We start from the raw sequence: 26,230 nt of genomic DNA, 5'->3' as shown, positions 1-26,230 counted from the left end.
ACTGACTGATCTGAATAACAAATTCCATCCACGGATTTTTGTGATTTCCTTTGACTGTATTGAAAAAATGCCTTTTATAAGCTTGCTGTAATTTTTCAAATCTAGCTTCTTTACTTGTGGAAAGTTATCAAATAAATTATTTAAAGATGTAGGACATGCAAATTGGAAGTGCAATAAAATGTGGTTTTCTGCGGGCATTGAAGGGGGTTAGATGATGTCGTTGGCAATTTTTGTTGTTGTTGTTAGTAGATCTGCTCAGGATTCTTTGGCAATTTTGTACGATGGGTGTCCACTATCTTGCTTTTCTCTTCCCTGTTAAATAAGCTGGTGTCTTTTGTTAATGTCTTGTTCGGAAGTCATTTTGTTTGCCTCTTTGCCATTGCAATCCATTTGGCATGCATTTTGTTGTGCCTTATAAATCAGAGACTTAAAACCAAATATTCCCTGCAAACTGGCAATAATTAACTAGAAGTTGCAGTCGTTATAGTTTGTATATTTATTAAAGTTCATTAAGTTTGCCCAAAGATTAAAGATTTTCATATCCTGTGATTATGAGGCTAGGTTTCATTGATTTTCTCTGAGTTACATCCTCCTTGTGGCCTCCGTTTTGCCATCTTTAGATCTCATGTTCAAGTTATGGAATGAAAGTATTTAATGTATAATCGTTTCATTTGACTTCTGTGCCCAACTTTCTGTTTACTTTTGACTTTTAAATTCAATACAAACTGATGTCAGGCTATTTATTACAGGCCCAAGAAGGCTTCTATTCCGTAATACGTTGGGTCGATTTCAAAGTGAAGAGGTAGATACCCTGTTAATATGATAGAAGTTCCCTTACTTAGTGGAACTATAAGTAGACTGTTTGCTTGCACTATATCTGCTGCTTGACCTGCCATTTTGAATTCTTTCCTAAGCCAAAGCAAAAACCTCAGGTTCTAGACATTATGTGTCTTAATATAAGGTTCGATTCTAAGCTCTCATATACATTGCCTTTCTGCTAAAATTTCATGCAGGCAAAATTTCTTAGGGCTGAGAAGAATGTAAAAGAGTTAAATCTATCTGTTGATTTGATGAAAAAGGAGAGCAGTAAGCTGCTTGAAAGGGCAACTCTTGCAGAGAAAATGGATATGAAGCATGGCCATGAAGAGCTCTTGTATGTAGTATGAATTTCTTTAATGTTCCTAAATTATCACTATTTTTCATGTTTAACTATTCGAAGTTGTATGTGTAGGAATACCGGAGGTCGAATTCACCATCTCGCCAAATCAGTTTACAAGGTTGAGGCTGAAGCTGCAGGTATTGTCAAAGCTCACCTTTTCTTTATATTTATGTATATATATATAGATTGTTATCCTTTGATAAACAGTTGTTGCCATGTTGGGCCTTTCGGAAGCCTTGACTGAGTTTGACTTCCCATATCTATAGTTTGTCATTAGTTATGTTTGATGAAACTGGTGCTTTCAAACATCTTGTTTCCCCTGGCTTTTTTCCTCTCAATACAGTGAAGAAGGATCGTTTGTAATAGGAAGTTTAGAAACTGAAGTTTTGCATAAATCATTCTAGTATGTAGCTTTAATGTCCAGTCTCCTATAATCTCCTTTAGACTATATCGCTCGGTAAGCCAACAGTTGCACTTAGATTGGTCTCTGGTCAAGTAGGCTGCATGAACTTGGTGTCGACATCACGATACACCTTGCAATTCCAATTGCCATCCTTATCCACACGTGGCATAAAGTCTTGCCATTTATAGTTCTAATACGGGTTAAAGAACGGGAACTGGTAGATTCTACCGATTGTTTTTTAAATATTGCGAGGGTGATATTTGTATCTTTACAGTTTGTTTAATGTTCTTTATAGATTTGATGGATGGACTGCGAGAAATCCCTGGCAGGGACGCATTGAAACTACGAGCAGAGGCAAGTCGTGCATTTTCTTGATTATCTTTGCAGGGCTTTTGCAGTTTAGAAACTTATCCATTGATGTCGTTAACGTTGAACTTTTATATTAGGTTGCTTCGATTGCATCGCAGCAGAGGGTTTCACTTGACAAAAGGGTGAGGAAGATATCTGGATTGGGGATGCCCGTTTGATGATATTATTGGTGTTGGTAAGTATCTTTGAACTGATGCTGCATTTTAGAGATCCATGTTACTCATCGAGCTCGAATAAAATTCGGCCAAAATAATAATACAAGTACAATTTTGAATTACGTCATACGGTCATTTTCCCCACTTCATTTTTTGATGTGTATGATTCTAAAATCAAAACAAACATTTTATAATAATTATTATTTTATTCTTTTTGATTTTGGTATCATTGAATTACCCATGATTTTGTATACTGTTTCTTTCATCCTTTTCCTTTTCCGGAGCCGCTGCTTTTGCTGGCCATTATCCTTCTCCATGCCGTGGCCAACACATTTTGGCTGTGACCAGGCCTTGTCTTCATTTCCTTTATTATATTTAGTTATTGAAAAATAAGATTATTATAAAGTTTAAATAATATTAAAATTTCTCACACTCATAATGCATGTGAAATAAAGCAATTTATATAAAAGACAACATTTAACCAAAATAGGCCCACACCATAGGCAAAAGAACTAAACTACAGAAAACAAGGATTTGAAAAATGGCTCTTGGTGCACAAGTAGAGAAGATAGCCATGAACACCAATCGTCCTCGAAGGGCATAAGAAGTAACACATTATCAAGCAATCCCAATCTCAAAAGACAAGATGGGATCCACAAAGCCAGCCTCGACGCTCAAGCTTCGCAACTAATCCACAAAGCCATCACCAAACAACAATGGTTATCCATTAACACAAAGAAGCCAAGTAAAGCAACCAATACCAACTTTACTTCAATAATTTTGTGTTTGATCTTCAAATTATCATTTTTAATTTATTTATTTAATAGTATATAAAAATATGAAATGATAACACCATTATAATAACATCTACATTAATATTAAAAAAAAGTAACTATTGCTTTTTTTCTCTAAACTGAGTTGATATCTGACTAATCACCAATTCAATTAAAAAATTAATAAATAGTATAGATTTTGACGAAAATAAAATAATATCAATATCACATAATCCTATGACTTAAAATTTAGAAGTTCAATTATCTCAATTAATTAATTAGTTTTATATTTTTAATAAATTCACTAGAATTATTCAAATTACCTTTTTGATGCTTGTATTAGATTTTTTTATAAAAAAAATCAGTATCACCTAATCTTATGATTTAAATTTAGAATTTAATCATTTTCAATTATTTAATTACTTTAACGTTTTCAAATTATTTCACTAAAATTCTTCCAATTACCATTTTTATGCTTATATTAACTTGAACCATACAAGTTGAATTTCCTTTTTAATTAGGTTAAGATATTTGATCTTGATGAATGAAAGGTTATAATGCAAGTTAATATGAGGAAATAGCGAGAGAAAATAAATAAAAGTCTAGTGCAAATATAGGAAAGGGTTGACATGATTATTTAGTAATAAGAGGCACATAGCAGCCAAATACTTGGGAGTTGTTGATCAAGTTGAACTATGTATAAGATTTAGGCTTGGGCAATCCCTCGACGATACCATAAAGTAGAGTGCTATTGGGGATGTTGTACTCATCCCTGAGTGATTTTTCGAGAGATAAAATACTGGCATAGAATTGTTCCCCCAAGTAAGTCCTCTCCCAAATCTCCGATCTGATGTTCCACATGCTCGCATTGTCAAACGTCAAAAGGATTGCAGCACGACTTAGGGAACACTTGTATCGTGTGCCTGCTAACTGCATCTAGAAGATTGTAGTTCATCCTCTTATAGGGGCTCCGTGTCCTATTAGATTTTTTATTTACTAAATGCCTCATCATCTTCATTTCCCAATTACCACATATATAGCATTTTACAATACCTGCTAGAATGTTCTTAGCTGGCACATCCTTCCTAACAACCAAATAACACCTATTTGTTATTCACTACTATTCTCATAATATTTAACATTCTCCCTACTGTCTATGAACTCTAGAACTTTACAATAGATTTTGAGATTGTAGCAAAACAAGGAGAAATAAGCCCGAGACAAAGACTTGGTGAATCCATCAGCTTTTTGATGTTGAGCAGGAATGTAATTAACTCGAACTTTATCGAGCAACAACCTTCTCCCAAATGAAATGGAGGTCTAATTCAACATGTTTTGACCAAGAATGCATAACAGGATTGGCACTCATCGCTATCGCGTTGGTATTATCACTCCAAACAACAAGAGTGCTTGATGGCGGAATTCCCATATCTGTCAACAAAGCTTGAATCCAAATAACATCAGCTAAAACATCCGCTAACGCACGATATTCAGCCTCAGTAGTCGACCGAGAGATTGACCATTGACGCTTGGAACCCCAAGACACTAGATTACCTCCAAGAAAAATGCAAAACCCGGATATCGAATGATGATCATCAACATTGCTTGCCCAATCGACATCCGCAAAAGCTACCAAGTATAGACCCAATCCTGTCTTTTGAAACACTAGACCATAATCAAGTGTCTCACACAAATAACGCAAAATGTGTTTCATAGCCACCCAATGTTGAGTACAAGGCGTATGCATGTACTGAGCTACACGATTGACACAATATGCAATGTCAGGTCGCGTATGATTTAAATATAGAAGGGCTCCAACAACGCTCCTATATAGTTGAACATCTTGTAACAGACTCCCTCCAGTACGTTATAACAATTCTAGAATAAACTTCTTTTGTCGTAAAATAAGCGAATGATTCATCCGCTGAACTTCAAGTCCTAAAAAGTAGTTTAAGTCCCCCAAATCTTTTAGAGAGAATTCTTGACTCAACTATGATATAACACTTTCAACGTCAGTCTCATATTGCCCCGTAACTATGATATCATCGACATAAATGAGAACATAGGAGGCATCAGCTTGTGTCCCATGAAACCCAATTCGACCAAGAAAATCACATAGTTTCGCATACCAACTTCGTGGTGCTTGTTTAAGCCCATACAACGCCTTTTCAAGTTTACAAACAAGTCGTGTGCCATCAACAGCAAGCTATTCAAACCCGGGAGGTTGCACCATGAACACCTCCTCTCGTAAGTCCCCATTAAGAAACGCATTATTCACGTCAACTTGTCGCAATTTACACCCATTCATAACAGCTAATGACAAAACAATCTTTACCGTGGAAGGTCTAATAACTAGGCTGAACGTATCATTAAAATCTTGTCCCGGAATTTGAGCAAAACCTTTCGCTACTAAACGAGCCTTATACCTCGCAACAGACCCATCAATATTTTTCTTCATACGAAACAACCACTTACAGCCAATTGTCGTTCGACCAGGAGGTAAAGACACCAACCGCCATGTACTCTTACCAATTAGAGCATTATATTCATCCATGACAGTATCTTTCCACACATGGGACAATAAAGCTTGTTCAATAGAAATTGGTTCTTCATCATCAATTACGGATTGAACCGAGAAGACTTTGGGTTTGAAGATCCCATCCTTACTTCTCGTAACCATATAATGAACATTTGAAGAAGAGGGACAAGAAGCAATACCAGATGAAACAACCATGTTAGAACTATTGTTGTGGGAAGACATTTGAAGAGCCGAATCTGCAACAAGAGTGGAGTGCTCAGGAACACGCAAATCACCAGAACCGTCAGTTTGCCTAGGAGAGATTGTGTGTCTCGCGGATCCATCCACATTATCACCAGACGCAACATCAGCATCAATCTCAGCAGAATTCATCTGTTCGTTCACTCTATGATATGAGCTACTAGTATGAGAAGTAGATGATTCATTTTCACAATGATGCAACGTTGAGCATGGTGGGACTGCTTGATTATTGAGCACCTTGTTGATGCCATGAACGACATCAATAATGGCAGACGGTTGTAAATTATTTGTTGGATATGGATGAACAGCAGTAGCTTGACCTGTAAACGGGAAAACACTCTCATCAAACTGCACATGCCGAGAAATATAAATTCGACCACCAGGTGCAAGACAAAGATAACCCTCATGTTGAACACTATATCCAAGAAAAGTACATGCTTGTGATCGATACTCAAATTTGTGAGATTGAAACGAACGAAGGCACGGAAAACATCTGCAACCAAAAACACGTAAGTGTTCATACTTGGGGCGACGACCAAACAACTTATTAAACGGTGTTGTCCCGAGAAGCACCTTCGTAGGTAACCTATTAATGAGATACACCGCAGTGGTTATGGCATAAGACCAATATTTCAAGGGTAACGAAGCTTGAGCAAGCAACGTTAGTGCCGTATTAATGATATGTCGATGTTTTCGCTCAACAACAACATTCTGTTGAGACGTGTGAGGACACGTGAGCCGGTGTCGTACCCCATCCTCTTGAAGAGCCTTGGTATATGGACGAAACTCACCACCCCAATCACTTTGAACTTCTTTAATCTCTCAGCCAAACTGAACACGAACCATGCGTTGAAACAAGCGAAACGCATACAACGCTTGAGACTTCTCCTTCAACAGATACACCCACATAAACCTTGAATAAGCATCGACAAATGATATATAATATCGATATCCATTTGATACCACATGAGGTGGTCCCCATAGATCGACATAAACCAACTGAAAATGTTCGCTATATACTGTTTGAGAAGCAGAAAACGGTAGAGAGTGAGATTTCCTAACTTGGCAAGCAGTGCAAATTTCATCATTAACCAATGATAAACCAACATTACAATCTTTACAAACTTGTTGTAACGTATCACGGGAAGAGTGTCCTAATCGTCTATGCCATAAACCAAAATCAACTATGCCATGAACAACATTACATTGAGTCGGCACATTATTATTAAACAAAGTAGAATTAAACTCATAAAGTCCATCTTTCTCTCGTCCTTCAAGCAACACTGCCTTCGTATCCTCATCACGAATCACGCATCTACGAGCATGAAATTCAAGAAATACTTTATTATCACGAGCAAGTTTGGAGACAGAAACTAAGTTTTTGGATATACTAGGAACAAGTTGCAAGTCATTTAATCGTAAAGAGCGAGTAGACGTAACCAAGCTAGATTGACCGACCTTAGATATTGATAAACTATTACCATTACCCACAAGTAACTTACCCGTGCCAGTATACTCTTCACCCGCAACAACATTAGCCACATCCGAGGTTACATGATGAGAAGCCCTAGAATCGACAACCCATTTCCCTGATGGGCGAGAATTCCCAGAACCTCCAGTGCTAAAATGTTGACCACATTTAGCCATCATAGCAGAAACGGTACCATCCCAAGATCCTTGGTGAACACAGCCATACCTATGAGTAGATGCAACTGTGCACACGTTAGCAGATGGGGAATTATTTGGTGCCATGGCCTTGTGAGAAGTAGAAATCCCACGAAAGCTCTAGTTAAACCTATACCAGCATCGGTCCACTAAATGGCCAACCTTTCCACACAATTGGCATTGAACCCAGGGCTTAGCACGACCACGACCTCCTTAATATGAACCAGAGCAACCCAGATTCTGCCCAGGTGCTTTAACCAACTCTGACCCTGAGGAATCATTCACCGTCAGTTTTGCCATATTAGTACTGATAGAGAAACTGTCAGCTTCCTCAAAACCGAGTTGTTGAACTTCTGCATCAATCAGAACTTAAACTACTCCATCTAGAGTGAACGGTTCCCAGCTGGCAGTGATGATAGCAACAAACGGACGATATTCGGATGACAATCCATTCAAGATCGTCGCAATTTGTTCATACTCGGACACCGGACTTCCACAAGCCGCAAGAGCATCACACAACTCTTTAACCTTAGTGATGAAGTTGCGCATACTCAGATCCTCCTTTTTTATAGCTTTCAGTCGATAATGCAGGTTCATTATCATTGTCGTAGAACTGCTTGCAAAGAACTTGGTAACGGTGGACCAAACTTGCGCAGCGGTGTCAGTGCCAACCATGTGTGGTAGAATCGAGGGTGACATCGTGGATAATAGCCAAGAAGCAAGTGCACTATCCTAGGCAACAAACACTTCATAAGCTTCATTCTCAACATCAGCCCCATCTTCTAAAACCACCGTCTCCGGCTGAAGAGTGACCGTACCGATAAGAAACTTCTCGAGTCTATGGCTCCTCACAGATAGAAGCACTTGCTGCTTCCATAACAAGAAGTTATGCTCATCCAAACTACACTAAGTCTTTTGTTGGTGAAAGCTTTCTGAAGTCCCTCCTATGAAGTTTCCTTATCAGCCATGGCACGAGAAAGAAACGACGAGAAAATCCAACAAAGAATTAGCTACTGGAACAAAACTCTCCAGACCTCAAGACTACTGATACCATGTTAAATTTTTTATTTACTAAATGCCTCATCATCTTCATTTCCCAATTACAATATATATAGCGTTTTACAATACCTACTAGAATGTTCTTAGCTGGAGCAATTACACTAGGCTTGCCTTGCTGGCACATCCTTTCTAACAACCAAATAATAACCTATTTGTTATTCACTGCTATTCTCATAATATTTAACATGTCCCTGGCTCAACGGCCACCGCGAAGAACGAGTACCCGTCCAAGTGGTATGACCGCAGGCTTTTCTCGTGGTTCTCAACAATGATCTCCACGAGTTACGAAATGTCATATTGAGGACATTTGGTTGTTCGATGAGGTCTGTGGTGTTTTCTGGTTCATCCTTCATCACATCATATTTGAAAACCTTGTCCGCCATGTTCAAGTATTCGCAAGCTTCAGGGGAGTGGCTGAGTTAACATGAGAGACACCATTAAAGTCATATCGAAGCTTACCATTGGTTTAGCAAACACCGTTCACCAGCTTGATAGAGCAGGTGATGTTAATAGCACCGTAATGGTAGGATCCTTGAGGATTTGGCCTTGAAGTACTGGCAGTAAGATTCCAACGGAAGGTACGGAACTGATTCAATGACCAAGCCCAACCAATAGGAGCAGGAGGAAGCTCGGGTGAGGCTTCACCCTTTCCATTGGTGTAGCTAATGATGGCAGTGCTAGTCTGGACTTCCTTATGAAATCGGGTGGATGCTACAATATAGTAGTCCTTAGGGGCTTGGTCGGCAGTAACAAGAACTTTAAAAAATTGCCTGTTATGTACATCCAAGGAATCGTACAAGTTATGGACGATTTGGGAACCCTCCATTTCCATAAGTTTCATCGTGTGGCCTTGGATCCTGAAGTTGATGGAGGCATTGTGTCCTACATTGCAGATCCTATACATGTACGTCTTGTCAGGCTTCATGGTGAAAAATGCTTCTTGTTTGGCTCCAACTTTGCCAGCTTTACCGTTAATAAGGACACCATCAGGCCTGCCCAAGGGACGACCTCTATTTAAGAACCCCCTCAGTTGACAAAAGGGTGAGGAAGATATCTGGATTGAGGATGCCCTTTTGATGATATAATTGGTGTTTTGGAAGTATCTTTGAACTGATGCTGCATTTTATAGATCCCATGTTACTCATCGAGCTCGAATAAAATTCGGTCAAAATAATAATACAAGTACAATTTTGAATTTCGTCATACAGTCATTTTCCCCACTTCATTTTTTGATATGTATGATTCTAGAATCAAAACAAACATTTATAATTATTATTTTTTATTCTTTTTGATTTTGGTATATGTAGAAGCGGTTTTTTTTCCGAAAGGGAAAAGAGGGTCCTATTTTGAAATATTTTTTGGTGACCAGTTAGTGATAAAATGTGGTTCGATGAGTCACCATCAATATTTGATTAGTGTGTGATTGGGCACCCAAAAATAAAATTTTCATTTTAATAAAATATTAATTTTAATTAAAACGACAAACTTGCGGTATGCGTTACCAAAAATTGATTTCGGGAGTCGGTTACATGTGGGGAAGGATTAGTACCCCCACAACACCCTAAATCGGTACCTAGTCGATTAATTAATTGTCTTTGCAATAAAAATTACAAGTTCGAGTTTATTTTAATTTAAGATCCCCTAAAATAACGTTCTGTGAAATTTTGGATGAAAGATAATAATATTTAATTATTTCCTATCGAGAAGAGTTGATTTCTCATACCTTAAAGCAATCGATTCTTACTTCAATCGAAATAAAAAAATATTAAAATTTCATTCTAAAGTCCACTATTAATTCAAAATAATAACACCCAAAATAATTATAAGAGTAAAAACGATAATATCTAATTATTTTCAATCGAGAATAAATGACATTTTATGTATTAAAACAATCATTTATTACCCTAATTGAAATAAATTGACATTACTATTTCGCCTTAAAATTACAAAGCGATTCGAATGAAAACGATAATATCTAATGATTTCCAATCGAGAATAAATAACCTCTCATACCTTAAAGCAATCATTTATTACTCGGACTGAAATAAAAGGATATTACTATTCTCAATGTCGATTCGAATGTTATTGTTTTGAAAATCTATTGGAAAACACACACAAAAATAAAACAAATAAAAAACATAACAAACAATAAATAAATAATTTACTTTACCAATATTTAATGAGAATAAGGATGTTCAATTATTTAAATATCTCGAGACGAGGCCTTAGGTTCGATATAATAGTCTTTTCTCGATGAATTTAATTAAAATAACATTGTCTTTTTCTCAATCCCCGAATTTTAAAAATGAAATCGGTTTAATTTGTGTCACTAAATGTGATAAACTTTTATTTTATAATTATCGAAAGTAACTTTTTTATACGTTAAGACAATCACTTTATGACAATATTAAAATGATCGAATATTACCCTTAGTCAATTTATTTTGATGCGAGTCAAGTGATGCTTATGAGGGTATCATGCGAGATTAATTAGGACTAAAATGAACTAATATGCAAACAACATGCAAAAATTAAAATAAAATAAAAGTAGGGCTAAAACATAAATAATCAAATTATCATGCCAAAATTAACATAAAATAAAATATACAAGTGTCTAAATAAACAATTTCAATATTAAATGCTAAAATTACAATAATGAAAAATAAATAAAACATGGGGCTAAATTAAAATAAATTAAAATTACTGGTCGAATTAAAAATAAATAACAAAACCAAAATACAAACATGCCAAAATATAGGGATATTTCATAAATATTCCAAATATTTTAGCCTAAAATATACATTCGAATAAACAAGGTAAAATTACAAAATCAGTCCCTAAATATTTAAAGAAAAATTAAACAGTCACTACAAGATTGAAAAGCAAAACATATAAACAAGCAAAGGCTAAACCGAAAATAAACCTAAAAATATAAAATATGCATAAAAATGGGTAAATTATAGATAAGGTCCATAAGAGTGACTAACATGCAAAAACACACTAAAAGTAGGGGGACTAAACTGAGATTAGACAAAAAATTGTAAATCATGAATAAATATGGGAAAATAACAAAAATGGTCCCTTCTAGTGACCTTGTAAAAACGCGCTAAAACTCGGGGGACCTATGTGCAATTTCCCCTAGATTCATCCTATAATTCAACTTAAGATTTTTTTTATTTCATTTGAAAATCGAAACTAAAAAGAAATTCATTCTCTCCCTCCTCTTTCTTTTTCCCTCGGCTGGTCGCCATACCTCGCCTCCGACCGCCGTCTCGAAGCTCCGAATTGAACCCAAAACACTCTAGACCCTCCGATCTGCTCTTCTAGACCTAGATCCAAACTTAAAACACCTTAAAAAGTTGCTTATGCGCCCCGAAAAGCTCCCTCAACCCTTTGGCTACCCACTTTTCGACGACCTCAAAACTAACTAAAATCGAGCCTAAGCCCTCCCAAAATCTCTGATCTAACCTCCTAAGCACAGCCCCAACTACTCCTTCCTCAGGTAACTACAAATCAAACCCTTTTTCTTTGATTTGGTGTTACATGCAAGTAGTTTTGGGTTCCTTTTTTTGTTATGTTTCGAAAACTGAAAGTAAAATAAAATAAAAAATTATACCTCGAAAGTTTGGTTTTTTTTGCTTTTTATTCGAAATTGAGAACCCTTTTTATAGTTTGACGTTCGAGGTTTTATAGCCCCCGAATATTACATATTTTTTGTTGCTTTTCTTTGCTTGTTTGTTGCTATAAAATGATTACAAAAAAAAAAGCCTTGTGTGTTGGTTTGTATTTGTGGTTGCTTGTTGATATGTAATCTGACATGACAGGAGACTCAGCGCGTGGTTGGTAGTAGCGTTGGTGGAAAACTACAGGTGGAGATGGGCGGCAGCAGGTAGCAACAACTGGCTCGATCTTGCTGGATAACGACGGCAAATGGTTGGAAATGAGATGAAGAAACCCTAGTGGGTTTAGGCCCCAAACGGGTCTCGGATCTGGTTAAACCAGGGTTTGTGATGCTTTTATTATATATCTAGGCTCGGATCACTCCAATTTTCTTACGTTGTTGTATTTTGGATCTGTAAACAATACTATTATGTTAGTATTTTTAAATAATAATAACGGAACGTATCATTGAATTGCCCATGATTTTGTATATTGTTTCTTTCATCCTTTTCGGGGCCACTGCTTTTGCTGGCCATTATCCTTCTCCATGTTGTGGCCAACACATTTTGGCTGTGATCAGGCCTTGTCTTCATTTCCTTTATTACATTTAGTTATTAAAAAATAAGATTATTAAAAAGTTTAAATAATATTAAAATTTCTCATACTCATAATGCATGTGAAATAAAACAATTTATATAAAAGACAACATTCAACCAAAATAGGCATAAAAACGAAGGCCCACACCATAGGCATAAATGAGGAAGAAAGCAAAAAAGAAAAAAAATCACAAGAAAAATGAGTCAAACAGTTGGCCAAACTAATTATTTCGTTTGACAAAACAATACATTAATCGATTTAACATGAAACATTGATATTCTATTACTCCAATAACATTTGTTAATGAAGAATGATTGATTTGTTGATGGAGGCTTTGAGTCCTACATTGCAGATCCTATACCTGTATGTCTTGCCAGGCTCCATGGTGAACAATGCTTCTTGCTTGGCTCCAACTTTGCCAGCTTTACCATTAATAAGGACACCATCAGGCCTACCCAAGGGACGACCTCTATCTAAGAAGCCCCTCAGTTCCTTGTGGCTCTCGGTACAATATAATCACCAGTAGGTTCATCATAAGGGATAGGAATGAGCGCACGACTGTACACCTTAAGACCACCAAAACCACCAATGCCCTATGCATTGCCGTGGACGGATAGTAGATGTAGCTATCAATCTGGTCCTTCACCTGGAAATGATATGTGAAGTTGGTTCCTGGGACAATCAGATAATTAGTTTCGAGCACTCCATCTTGCCAAGAAATTTTCCTCTGTTGGATTCCGCTCCATGTGAAAAGGAAGGGCTCATCAAGATGGTTAAACACATTGATCACAATATTATTATTAGTAGTTGAGTTAATATTGGGCCCTGGGTAGGGGTGTAAACGAGCCGAGTCAAGCTCGAACTCGAAAACTTTAAATGTAGGCTCGACTCGACTCGAAAACTCACGAGCCTAAAATTTTCAAGCTCGACTCGAACTCGAAAAGGCTCGAACTAAAAAAAAATTCAGGAGCTCGATTAAAGCTCGAGACTCGAGCTCGATTGAAGCTCGATTTTGAGCTCGAACTCGATTCAATCTCAAACTCAAACTCGAATTTGAAGCTACAAAAATATTATATTACATTTAAAATATATAAATAATTTTTCCTTTAATCAACCATCACCAATACATTTTTTATGATAATATGAACTCATTTCAAAAGAAATATATTAAATGCATTCAATGTGGATCCAAGTTCTTCCCTGAAAGCTCACTTGTTTTCGAAGTTTGATAACCATTTAAGGTAGGTTGCTCCGAAATATACATTTACAAAAGGCCTATATAGAATATCCGGATCCTCTTCAACTTTGTACAATGAAATATGACATTCCCTACAGGAATTTTCAAACTAGAACTTCATAATCCAAAGCAGGGTTAGCTTAGTTCCAGTGCAGCTACACTAGAAAATATAAAATTGTACCTGACCAACCACTCTGCAGTTGTTGGGAAAATCTGCATGATTCCTACTTTAGTGACCTTGGCTTTCTTATCATATTGCATGGCAAGAGGCTGTCTATTACTTTCAAGTTCTGCAATAGCAAAAATCATCTCCTGCAGAACATTGAAAAAAAATCCCAAACTTTAATAATTAGATGTATAATAACTTCAAATCTTCTACAGATTATTCAAGATGTAGTATATGTTCTTAGTGGAGCATATACAGACCAACTATCTGGTAGCTTATTGAAGCAGCCTTTGTTAAATATAAGTAATTAGTTATGCTATGTGTAGAACTTGAATTAAGTATAGTACAATACACACATTATTAAAGTTCCACTCTTTATTTGCTTGAAATAAATGGTCAAAGCCTATAGCTTGGACAAAGCTACCATACAGGGCCAATCAAACAAATATAGAGGAAGGGGGAGAGAGAGAAATGGAAAAGTTTCTTATAAAAATGATAGATTTGAAAACCTGGCAATTCATCTATATATAGTATCATTTTCTTGTATTTTTGTGGTGTCATAATCGTGTTAAAATATTTTATATTTATATAAATTTTGATACGTTAATAACTTGTATTATATAGATTTCGAGAATTTCGTACATTCATGTCATCAGAAAAGTCATTCCCTGTAGATTGGTAAGATGAAACTAAAATCAATAAGTTTGGATAATTTTAATCTTAAAAACGACATAATAAATTACAATGAGGCAAGAAATACTTCATCATAAGTACAGGCTAGATGTTTCGGTGATAGTTGACATACCGACTCTATATGTGTATCAAAATGTCTGCTAGTTACGATTTCCGCAACAGCCTGAAACAGCAGCATAAGATAAATTAGAAGTGAAATTTTGTATAGGAGTAAACAAATAAAATTACTGAATCATCCTAATGTCTTGTATGATCAAATCTGACCACCAAAACAAGATTACTTATGGAAGATAAAATGTTATAAAAGAAATTCTGACTTCTTATCCATTGGAACTTACATTGTCAAGAAATATAACATAAACACTCTAATATGCCTTACCTTCCCTTCAAGTCGATGCCCACTTTGGTATTTCCAGATGCATGCTTTTCATACAGCTTAGATATGATATCCATTGAATTGAGTCCAGTATTCTCTGTGAGGGTTCTTGGTACCATTTCAAAACTTTCAGCAAACTTAGCAATGACATATTGATCCAATTTGCAAAATAACCATTTACCCAATTAGCCAGTAGTACAAAATCTACTGTATATTCCAAAATTTATATATATGTGTGTGCAAGTAAAATGTCATCATGACTCGATCATGCCATCATGACTCGATCATGCCATCATGACTCGATCATGCCATTCATGCAATTCAAGAGCAGCACATAATATGCAGGGTGATACTTTATAGTAAAGAAGTAAAAGCAGAAAAATAATAGATCACCCTATTTCCTTAAAGGAGAATTCTTTCAATCTTCTAACCAACTCAATTTCAGTAGTTGTAGCTCCAAGAACTATCCGACTGTCCCTGCACATTGCCTGACAAAAAATACGGCATTAAGAAAGTGATAATGATACTTCCCTTGAAATTTATATCCAAAAATAAACAAAAAAAATGTCTCAAAAGGTAAGAAATACAGAACTCAATAAAGTTTACAGAGGAGAAACAGTACAATACTCGGAAGAATACTTAGAAACAAAGTAAATATTTGGCGACTATCACCTTATATGTATTCACCCCATCATCAACATCTCTTTCAAGATCATCCAATATACTATCAGTACTTCCTCGTAGAAGCACAGTGGATATCTTGTTACCACCTTCTTCACTTCTCACAACAGTGACCTACACTTAATAGATAATACAAAACAAACTGAATAAAAGACAAGAAACCAAATACGAGTAAAAGCAAACTCATAAAACATACCCGAGAACCACCGATTTCCTCAACTGAAATTGAATCAATAAATCCCAAATCATCAGCCATCAGTTGGCTGAGTTTCAACTGTCAAAAGAATTAAAAGCTCATCAGATTGCAAACGAAAGAAACTATATTTTTTTCCCTTTTACTATAATCTAGATAGAATGCTCACAAGAGCGGAAGTTCCTGCTGTGCGACAAAAATGCCTCAGTTCAAATTTCGAGCTGATTTGACACAAAAACATTCGACCAACAAAAACCATCAGTGGCCAGAGAACCAGTAAATAAAATCTTACCTTCCCGTCGATAGGAGCTTGCCTTTGTCGCCCGGAGTCTTGGGGAGCGTTTAGGTCATGGTGACTGTGGGTTTCTACTAGGGCTGCGAGTGGACGAGGTTTGAGAGGAGAACGACGAGGGGAAAGTTTTAGCCAGGGAAAGTTTGAGGGAAAATGAATTAGGGTAAGAGTTTTTACCCTAGATATCCTGCTTTAGTGTTCCTTTAATTTGTGTTTGTTTTTAATTGTGTCTTGTAATTTTAATTATTTGGCATTGTAATCTCTTAATTGACTTGTTTAATTTAATGAGTAATTTCTACTTTGTATGCTTATTTTCATTTTTATATTGTTTTAGTCTTTCATGGCATTTTTAAAATATGAGTTTAAGTTATTAATAGTAGGTTTAATCTTATATTGTTTCATCTTAATGTATGTGCATTTGTATTTCATTCGTATGCATGCATGTATCGTGTAAGCACACTTTAGTTTAGGTAATAATTTAGTCCCTCTTTAGAGTTGTCTTCTTTAAGTAGTTGTGTATATTTATTTTGCATGTTGATATGTTTATGTATAAATATGCAAATGATTTATTTAGGAATAACATAACATCATTTTGCATAATTTGTATGTTAGCTTCATGTGTATAAATTAAACCTTAAATCCTAACACCTAAACCGTAAACACTAAATTCAAAACCCTAAACCCTACCTAAACCATAAACCATAAACCATAAACCATAAACTCTATCACACAATTATAAGGAATGAGATGTCTTAGTTGTATTATAGAAATTTTAATATATTTTTAAAATTTTATAATTATCAATAATGTATTTTTAATAATGTAATTTTAAAAAATCTAAAATTATAATATAACATTTTTTTCGAGCTGCTCACGAGCTTTTCGAGTCGAATATCGAATAGCTCATTTCGGCCCGTTAAGAAATCGAGTCGAGCTTGAGTCGAGTCCATTCGATTTGAGTATTTATCGAGCCTTGATCGAGCCGATCTCGAGTAGCTCGCGATCTGTCTTGTCTCATTTACAACCCTAGCCCTGGGAATTCGCCATTTATGAGAATCACTTGTTGAGGAACTCCCAACGGAGAGATGGTGCCGTTGTTATAATAAATGTATCAAACCCTAAACCTATGTATTATATGTGAGGAAGAAGATGCTTTGCTTTGCTTCTTCCACACTGCCATTGTTGCCCCCATTTTATACTACAATTAGGTCATCCAATCTCCATTTTTGACCGTCCAATTTCACTTGTTTGTTGCTCTATTTTCGATCATCCAATATATGATTCCATCGTCTTATATTATTTTTCAAATATCTTTTTATTCAGTTTATTTAATTATTTTTCTTCGGGTTTTCATTAATTGTAAATTAACCATGGAAAAAACCTATCAACTAATTTTTGTCAGTCGAACAATTAGAGACGTTTTAAAAATTGAATTCTTTAATAGCCTTATAAATTAAAATGATTTGAATCTAATCAATAAATTTAATTGTGCGATTCATATATAAATTAAGCTTATGTTAGATTTGTCTAGAAATTAAGTTGACAAGTTGGAAATTTCATCTTGGTTGGTGGCCAACTTATTGGAAATTTCATCTTGGTTGGTGGCCAAATTTTGAACATGTGAATTTCATATTTGGTGGCTAACTTGTACACATTGAAAAATTCTTTGGAAGGTGGCCAAACTTTGAACACATTGTTCTTAAAACTCAACTATAAATAGGCCTAAGTATTTCCATTAGAAATCATCCCAAAAACAAGTTCTCTCTTCATCTTGTATTCTTTATTCTCCCACTTTGGGAATTCTAAAGAATTCCATTTGTTGTAATATTGGCGATATAGTGAAGTTATCATCCGGTGTGGTGCCCGAGGAGTAGACGATATTCTCGTCGAACCTCGTAAATTTGGTGTGTTCTCTCCTTTATTGTTTTTATTCGGTTCTTTTCCATTGTGTTTCAATATTCAATAGTTTGATAGGTTTATCCGCTGTGCAACCTTTGGTGGTTTTAATCTTGACATTTTAGGTCAATTTTAAAACTACGTTCGTGTGGGAAATAACCCGTTTCCCCCAACAATTGGCATCAGAGCTTTGGTTGAGGTTATCCTAGTGGTTTCGTTGCTGAAAAGATACAGTTCCTGATATTGAATATTGTTCGTTAGAATTAAAATGCCAAAATATGGATCAGTTGAGACATCAAGCTCTTCATCTGGACCGGTGAGGAGGGTAATGTCAAATGAAAATTTCTCGGTGGAGTTTTTCGATGGATCCGGTCATTTTGGCATGTGGCAAGGCGAGGTGTTAGATGATTTATTCCAACAAGGTCTAGACATCGCCATTGAGGAAGAAAGGCCCGAATATATGGAGGAGAAAGAATGGGGAACAATCAATCGTTTAGCGTGCAACACAATTCGATCTTGTCTTTCCAGGGAGCAGAAGTATGGCTACAAGAACGAGACTTCTGCAAGTAAGATGTGGAAAGCTTTGGAGGAAAAATTCCTGAAGAAAAGCTCTCAGAATCGTCTCCACATGAAGAAAAGATTGTTCAGATTTGATTATCAACCAGGCACCAGTATGAATGAACACATCACTGCGTTCAATGAGATAGTGGAAGACTTATTGGGCATGGATGAAACCTTCAAAGATGAAGATTTGGCTTTGATGTTGTTTTCATCTCTTCCAGATGAATTTGAGCACCTTGAGATAACGTTACTTCATGGTAAGGATAATGTTACCCTTAAATATGTAACTGCTACTTTGTATAGTTATGAACTCATGAAGAAAACCAAGAAGGAGAGCAAGTATGAAGCAGCGGAGGCCATGGTGGCAAGAAGTCGCTCGAAAAGTCAAAAGCCAAAGTGGAGAGAGAGATCAAAGTTGAAGTCCAGACTGGGAAAAGATGAATGTGCCTTTTGTCATGAGAAAGGCCATTGGAAGAAAGATTGTCCGAAGCTGAAGAAGAAAGGAAAAGTTGCTCCAGATGCATGTGTTGCAAAGCATGATGCACATGACTCTGACATATCATTGGTTGCTTCATCAACAACATTACATTCCGATGAGTGGATATTAGATTCGGGTTGCACCTATCATATGTCCCCTAATCGGGAGTGGTTCTCCGATTTAGTAGAACTAAATGCAAGAGTTGTTTATATGGGCAATGACAATGCCTGTAAAACTGTTGGGATAGGTTCAATTCGATTGAAGAATCAAGATGGATCAACCAGAGTTCTGACGAATGTCCGATACGTGCCCAGTTTGAAGAAAAATCTTATCTCGTTGGGAGCCTTGGAATCCAAAGGCTCAGTAGTCACTATGAGAGATGGAGTTTTAAAAGTCACATATGGCGCACTTGTGATAATGAAGGGCATCAGGAAAAATAATTTGTATTACTACCAAGGTAGTACAATTATTGGAGCAGTTGCAGCAGCTTCCGGAGGTGATTATTTGGACGCAATCCAGTTGTGGCATATGCGGTTGGGACATGCTGGAGAGAAATCCTTGCAAATTCTGGCAAAGAAAGGATTGTTGAAAGGTGCAAAGGCTTGCAAATTGAACTTTTGTGAGCATTGTGTTCTGGGAAAGCAGAAGAGAGTGAAGTTTGGCACCACTATACATAATACAAAAGGTATTGTAATTTATATTCACTCAGATGTATGGGGTCCTTCAAAGACATCGACTTTGGGAGGAAACCATTATTTTGTAACTTTTGTAGCTGACTTTTCCAGAAGAGTTTGGGCGTATCCGATGAAGTCTAAAGAATTTTCCTGAAATGGAAAAATATGATCGAGAACCAGACTGGTAGAAAAATCAAACGTCTTAGGACGGACAATGGAGGGGAATATAAAAGTGACCCATTCTTTGACGTTTGCCATGAGTATGGTATTGTTCGACACATCACTGTTAGACATACACCACAACAGAATGGGGTGGCAGAGCGTATGAATCGAACACTATTGGAGAAAGTTCGATATATGTTGTCTAATGCTAGGTTAGGCAAGGCATTTTGGGCTGAGGCTGTGATATATGCTAGTCATCTCATCAATCATCTACCGTCATCAGCGACAGGAGGAAAAACACCATTGGAGGTATGGTCTGGAAAACCTGCTACTGATTATGATTCCTTACATGTATTTGGATTCACTGCTTATTATCATGTGAAGGAATCCAAGCTTGATCCGAGAGCAAAGAATGCTCTCTTTATGGGAATCACCCATGAAGTGAAGGGATTTCGCCTTTGGTGTTTAGACACCAAGAAGATAATTTGTAGCAGAAATGTTACCTTTGATGAATATGCCCTAGTAAAGAAGGTAACAATTGAAGCTGTCCAGACAAGTAGTACTCCACAGCAGGCGGAGCATACTCCAAAACAGGTGGAGTTTCAATAGACGATGATCCCAGAAGTTGATGCAGCTGATTCTTCAACTCCAATAGAAGAATCAGAAGATGAAGAGGTTCAAACCCAAGAACCATTGGAGATACCAGAACCACTTGCAGTTACAAGGCCAAGGAGAGAAATTCGTAGACCTGCTCGATTTGTTGATATGGTGGCCTATGCTCTTCCAGTTGTTGATGATGATATCCCTATCACTTACCAAGAAGCAATACAAAGCTTGGAAAATGATAACTGAAAAAGTGCCATGGATGAAGAAATGTAATCTCTTCAAAAGAACAACACTTGGAAACTGGCACAATTACCGAAAGGTAAAAGAGCCATTGGATGCAAGTGGGTATTTGTAAAGAAAGATGGATCTCATAGCAAGAAAGATGTTCGCTACAAGGCACGGTTGGTAGCTAAAGGCTACGCTTAAAAGGAGGGAATCGACTACAATGAAGTATTTTCCCTTGTTGTGAATCATTCCTCCATTAGAATATTGTTGGCCTTGGTAGCACAGTTGAATGGAGCTAGCTCAACTTGATGTAAATACGGCTTTCTTGCACGGTGATTTAGAAGAGGAGATCTATATGACTCAGCCAAAAGGATACAAAGATGGTGGTTGTGAGAAATGGGTTTGTAAGCTGAACAAATCACTATATGGATTGAAGCAATCTTTGAGGCAGTGGTACAAGCGATTTGATAGCTTTATGAGGAGGCAAAAGTATACTAGAAGCAAATATGATCATTGTGTGTATTTGAAAAAGCTCAAAGATGGATCTTTCATTTATCTTCTCTTGTACGTTGATGATATGTTGATCGCTTCGAAGAGTCAAAAGAAGATAGAAAAATTAAAGGCTCAGTTGAATCAAGAGTTTGAGATGAAAGATCTAGGTGAGGCCAAGAAGATTCTTGGTATGGAGATAAGCAGAGATAGACAGAGATGGAAGCTTTGTTTAACACAGAAGCAGTATCTGAGAAAGGTATTACAATGTTTTGGCATGAATGAAAATACCAAACATGTAAGTATCCCATTGGCTTCTCATTTGAAACTTAGTTCTCAATTATCTCCTAAAACTAACGAAGACCGAGTGTATATGGCAAAAGTTCCATATGCTAATGCAGTTGGGAGCTTGATGTATGCAATGGTGTGTACGCGTCCTGACATTTCACAAGCAGTTGGAGTTGTGAGCAGGTACATGCACGATCCTGGAGAAGGACATTGGCAAGCTGTGAAATGGATTCTACGGTATCTCCAACAAACCGTGGATGTTGGTTTAGTTTTTGAACAGGATGAAGCACTTGGTCAGTGTGTGGTTGGATATGCTGATTCCGATTATGCTGGTGATTTGGATAAGCGTTGATCAACTACTGGGTATTTGTTTACTCTTGCTAAAGCCCCAGTAAGTTGGAAGTCTACATTGCAATCTACGGTGGCCTTGTCTACTACAGAGGCAGAATACATGGCAGTTTCAGAGACTGTAAAGGAAGCAATTTGGCTTAACGGGTTGATAGAAGACTTGGGAGTTGTTCAAAGTCACATTAGTCTCTATTGTGACAGTCAGAGCGCTATTCACTTAGCGAAAAATCAAATCTACCATTCAAGGACTAAGCATATCGACGTGAGGTATCACTTTGTGCGGGAGATCTTTGAAGAAGGAAAGATTCTACTTCAGAAAATTGCGACATCAGAAAATCCTGCAGATATGATGACCAAGGTGGTAACATTAATCAAGTTCAATCATTGTTTGAACTTGATTAACATCCTGAAAGTATGAACACCTTCGGGTGTGTGGCACTTGTGAGCGCAATTAGAGGCACTACAAATTTGGGGAGTTGAAGAAGTTGAGTAGGCTTTGTAATTTCCAGCCAAGGTGGAGATTTGTTAGATTTGTCTAGAAATTAAGTTGACAAGTTGGAAATTTCATCTTGGTTGGTGGCCAAACTTTGAACATATTGTTCTTAAAACTCAACTATACATAGGCCTAAGTATTTCCATTAGAAATCATCCCAAAAACAAGTTCTCTCTTTATCTTGTATTCTTCATTCTCCCACTTTGGGAATTCTAAAGAATTCCATTTCCATTTGTTGTAATATTGGCGATATAGTGAAGTTATCATCCGGTGTGGTGCCCGAGGAGTAGACGATATTCTCGTCGAACCTCGTAAATTTGGTGTATTCTCTTCTTTATTTTTTTTATTCGGTTCTTTTCTATTGTGTTTCAATATTCAATAGTTTAACAGGTTTATCCACTGTGCAACCTTTGGTGGTTTTAATCTTGACATTTTAGGTCAATTTTAAAACTACGTTCGTGTGGGAAATAACTCGTTTTCCCCAACAGCTTACTTATTCCCGTCACATAGCTTGATCGCACGGTTTCAATCGAACTATACTAATTGTTACTAATTACTAGGGGAAACAATTACTGAGAAATCCAACTATACTAATTGAGTTGGGATACATTCGACAAATGCAAGCCCCGTTCAAGAGAAACTCAATAATTCACCACCTTCTGCTTCTGAACATAGAATGTTAATTGCGTATATGAATAATCCTTTTAAAAACATCAAAGACATTGATTAATGTATCATTATATAAATATAAGTTTGCTCATCTTTGTTTCATTTATTTCTTTTAACTAATTTCAAGTAACTAGGAAAAATTAAAAATAATTTATACAAATAATATCAATTGTCTTGTTATAGTGTAGTCTAATTAACTATTATTATTGACTATTAAAAAAACTATGATTATTGAATAAAGGAAGTTAATGTCTCTTTAATACATTTTCCTAATAGTCATTAATAATATAATAAAAATTAATAAAACTATGCTTGTTTATTATAAAAAAACAACTATTTTCCTAAAAATAATGGTACTGTGCATATAATTGATATGCAAATTTCTTGTTCTGATGCAAGAGAATAGTTCAATATAAGAAAAGCATAATGTACGGGTACGGAGAGAAGCAATCAACGGTGAAGAATGATAGTGGAAGATGTAAATTTCTTCTATAAAAGGACAATCCTATATGCAATCTAAAACCAACTCAAGCAATATCTTCCTTTAGCAGGGGATAAAGAGTTGTACGTTAATAATTTGCATAGCAAGAGATGGGTCGGTTGATGTTAATATCGATGCTATTATGTTTTTGGGCTGGATCAATGTTGATGATTGAATGTGGAGATCCTTATATTTTTTTCGAATGGCATGTTACTTATGGCACTATTTCTCCTTTGGGAGTTCCCGTGAAAGGTATTCTTATTAATAATGAATTCCCCGGACCAAATATAAACTCTACCACCAACAATAACGTCGTGGTCAATGTGTTTAATAACCTTGACGAGCCATTCCTTATAACATGGTAAGTAACTTACGATTCATGAACAAAGGATAGTTTTCCGTTTGATTATTGTAATCAATGATTGAGGTAGATATTTTCGGAAATGGGATGTGTTGCAGGCACGGTATCCAGCATAGGAAGAACTCTTGGCAAGATGGTGTTTTGGGAACTAACTGTCCCATCCCCCCTGGGACGAATTACACTTATCACTTCCAGGTGAAGGATCAGATTGGCAGCTACATGTACTATCCTGTCACCTCTATGCATAAGGCCGTTGGTGGTTTCGGCGGCCTTCGCATTAACAGCCGTCCTCAAATTCCTGTCCCATACGATCCACCTGCTGATGACTATACCATAATGATTGGAGATTGGTTTAACAAAGGACATGTGGCTCTCAAAAAAATTCTTGACAGTGGTCGCAACCTCGGTAGAGCTGACGGTGTCCACATTAATGGCAAAGTGGCCAAAGGTGATGGTAAAGACGAACCTCTCTTCACCATGGAAGCTGGAAAAACCTACAGATATAGGATTTGCAATGCTGGATTAAAGACATCTCTCAACTTCAGGTTTCAAGGCCACCCCATGAAGCTGGTTGAGATGGAAGGTTCTCACACAGTGCAGAATGACTATGAGTCGCTTGATGTGCATGTGGGACAATGCTACACTGTGCTTGTCACAGCCGGCAAGGAACCGAGGGATTACTATGTTGTTGCCTCTACTCGTTTTACCAAACGAGAGGCTACAGCCATGGGCATCATCCGCTACCAGAATGGTAAGGGAGGACCCTCATCTGACATTCCAAAGCCACCAGTTGGATGGGCTTGGTCACTCAATCAATTTCGTACCTTCCGTTGGAACCTTACTGCTAGTGCTGCTAGGCCTAATCCTCAAGGATCCTACAAATATGGTGGCATTAACATTACCCGTACCATCACGCTGGCTAACACCGCTGAAAAGGTAGATGGAAAGCTTCGATATGCAATTAATGGAGTCTCATTTGTCGAGCCAACCACTCCGTTGAAACTTGCGGAATATTACGGCGTTGCAAACAAGATTTTCAAGTATGATAATATTCCAGATGAGCCACCGACTAAGATCTCAAAAGTAACTCTAGAACCTATTGTCCTCAACATGACACACAAAGCTTTATCGAAATTATATTTGAGAATAGTGAAACGGCCATTCAATCTTGGCACGTGGATGGCTATGCATTCTTCGCTGTGGCGTAAGTGTTGGAACCACTAATTAATCTAACTAATAAATATGGTCATTTGGTGTGAATAACAATAACTCGCTTTTATAATCATTGTTTGCAGCGTAGAGATAGGGAAATGGAGTCCAGAAAAGAGGATGAACTACAATCTTCTAGACGCGGTGAGCAGACACACCATTCAGGTATTCCCACATTCATGGGCTGCTATCCTTATATCACTCGACAACTGCGGAATGTGGAACATCAGGTCCGAGATATGGGACAGACATTACCTTGGACAACAAATTTACATTAGTCTTCTTTCCCCTAACCGTTCCGTGAGGGATGAGTACAACTTACCCGAGGACGTAATGACTTGCGGTGTCGTGGAAGGCATGCCAAGGCCTCCACCATTTAGCAGTTAAATTAAGCTGATTTATGTGCGTCCAATTTCGGTTCAAATACATATTGGGAGAGTGAGAGAGTATGAAAAAGTTTGAGTTCCAAACAGCGTTTGTAATTCCTAAAGCTGTCGTTTATATGAACTTTATTTATGGTCAAATAAATTATGTTTAAATGAGTGGAAAAAATTTTAGATCGCTGAAAATATAATTCATGTTTCATTACGTTATTAAATTTGCATAAAATTTACCAACAACCAGTTGATTTAGTGGAATGAGTCACTAGAATCTTTAAATAAGTTCAATGATTCAAATCCTGGCGTTTGTGGATGATCCAAATTGGATTGGGAGGATTACCCTTGTCGATTTTGAGTGAGCTTCATGGAAAATCAATCATAGGAGAAAAAAGATGAGTTAAATGCGAACGTTTTGATAACGATCTTTTTGCGAAAGACTATCAGTGATGGGCGGCGATTGGCTGCCAATAACGGTTAGAAAAGTTTAGTGCCCAAAATTGAACCTATTTAAAATTTAATGACAAATTTGATACACCCATAAAGTTCAGTGTCTAAAACAACATTGTTTTGGGCATCAATAGTTGCACCAAAACGATGTCATTTTGCCAATATTGTCACAATGATGGAAATATCCATCCATAGAATCATGTCATT

The 26,230-nt window shown here is 36.8% G+C and overlaps 2 protein-coding genes and 2 pseudogenes across 7 annotated transcripts; 2 read left to right on the top strand and 2 right to left on the bottom strand.

Annotated features, from left to right (window-relative positions):
* Positions 1-642: 642 nt before the first annotated feature.
* LOC120117565 (RGS1-HXK1-interacting protein 1-like) lies at positions 643-26,230 on the top strand. 2 transcript variants are annotated; one of them, XR_005515676.1, is made up of 7 exons: positions 643-802; positions 1,014-1,153; positions 1,232-1,296; positions 1,858-1,916; positions 2,009-2,089; positions 9,456-9,561; positions 26,219-26,230. XR_005515676.1 is itself a non-coding variant. In XM_039137827.1 (6 exons), the coding sequence occupies exons 2-5, from the start codon at positions 1,071-1,073 to the stop codon at positions 2,087-2,089; spliced, it is 288 nt and encodes a 95-aa protein (XP_038993758.1). In that variant the 5' UTR covers positions 643-802; positions 1,014-1,070; the 3' UTR covers positions 9,456-9,610. The 2 variants fall into 2 exon arrangements, 1 of the variants encoding a protein (XP_038993758.1); XM_039137827.1 differs by lacking the exon at positions 26,219-26,230 and having other exon boundaries at positions 9,456-9,610.
* LOC120117762 lies at positions 3,507-17,355 on the bottom strand (annotated as a pseudogene).
* On the bottom strand, positions 13,120-16,414 carry LOC120117564 (T-complex protein 1 subunit theta-like). Of its 5 annotated transcripts, none has more exons than XM_039137826.1 (8): positions 16,134-16,245; positions 15,968-16,045; positions 15,763-15,885; positions 15,484-15,578; positions 15,094-15,227; positions 14,827-14,877; positions 14,037-14,167; positions 13,120-13,290 (listed from the first exon to the last, which is right to left on the bottom strand). In XM_039137826.1, the coding sequence occupies exons 1-5, from the start codon at positions 16,221-16,223 to the stop codon at positions 15,101-15,103; spliced, it is 513 nt and encodes a 170-aa protein (XP_038993757.1). In that variant the 5' UTR covers positions 16,224-16,245; the 3' UTR covers positions 13,120-13,290; positions 14,037-14,167; positions 14,827-14,877; positions 15,094-15,100. The 5 variants fall into 5 exon arrangements, 3 of the variants coding, with proteins under 3 accessions (XP_038993757.1, XP_038993756.1, XP_038993755.1); XR_005515675.1 differs by lacking the exons at positions 13,120-13,290; positions 16,134-16,245 and adding exons at positions 13,729-13,947; positions 16,257-16,414 and having other exon boundaries at positions 15,763-15,890; XR_005515674.1 differs by lacking the exons at positions 13,120-13,290; positions 16,134-16,245 and adding exons at positions 13,729-13,947; positions 16,257-16,414.
* LOC120117563 lies at positions 23,722-25,660 on the top strand (annotated as a pseudogene).

The sequence above is a fragment of the Hibiscus syriacus genome, unplaced genomic scaffold (genome assembly GCF_006381635.1).
Source record: "Hibiscus syriacus cultivar Baekdansim isolate YM2019G1 unplaced genomic scaffold, ASM638163v2 tig00110321_pilon, whole genome shotgun sequence".
In the NCBI taxonomy this organism is placed as follows: Eukaryota; Viridiplantae; Streptophyta; class Magnoliopsida; order Malvales; family Malvaceae; genus Hibiscus; species Hibiscus syriacus.
This window is presented reverse-complemented; position numbering and strand designations above follow the sequence as displayed.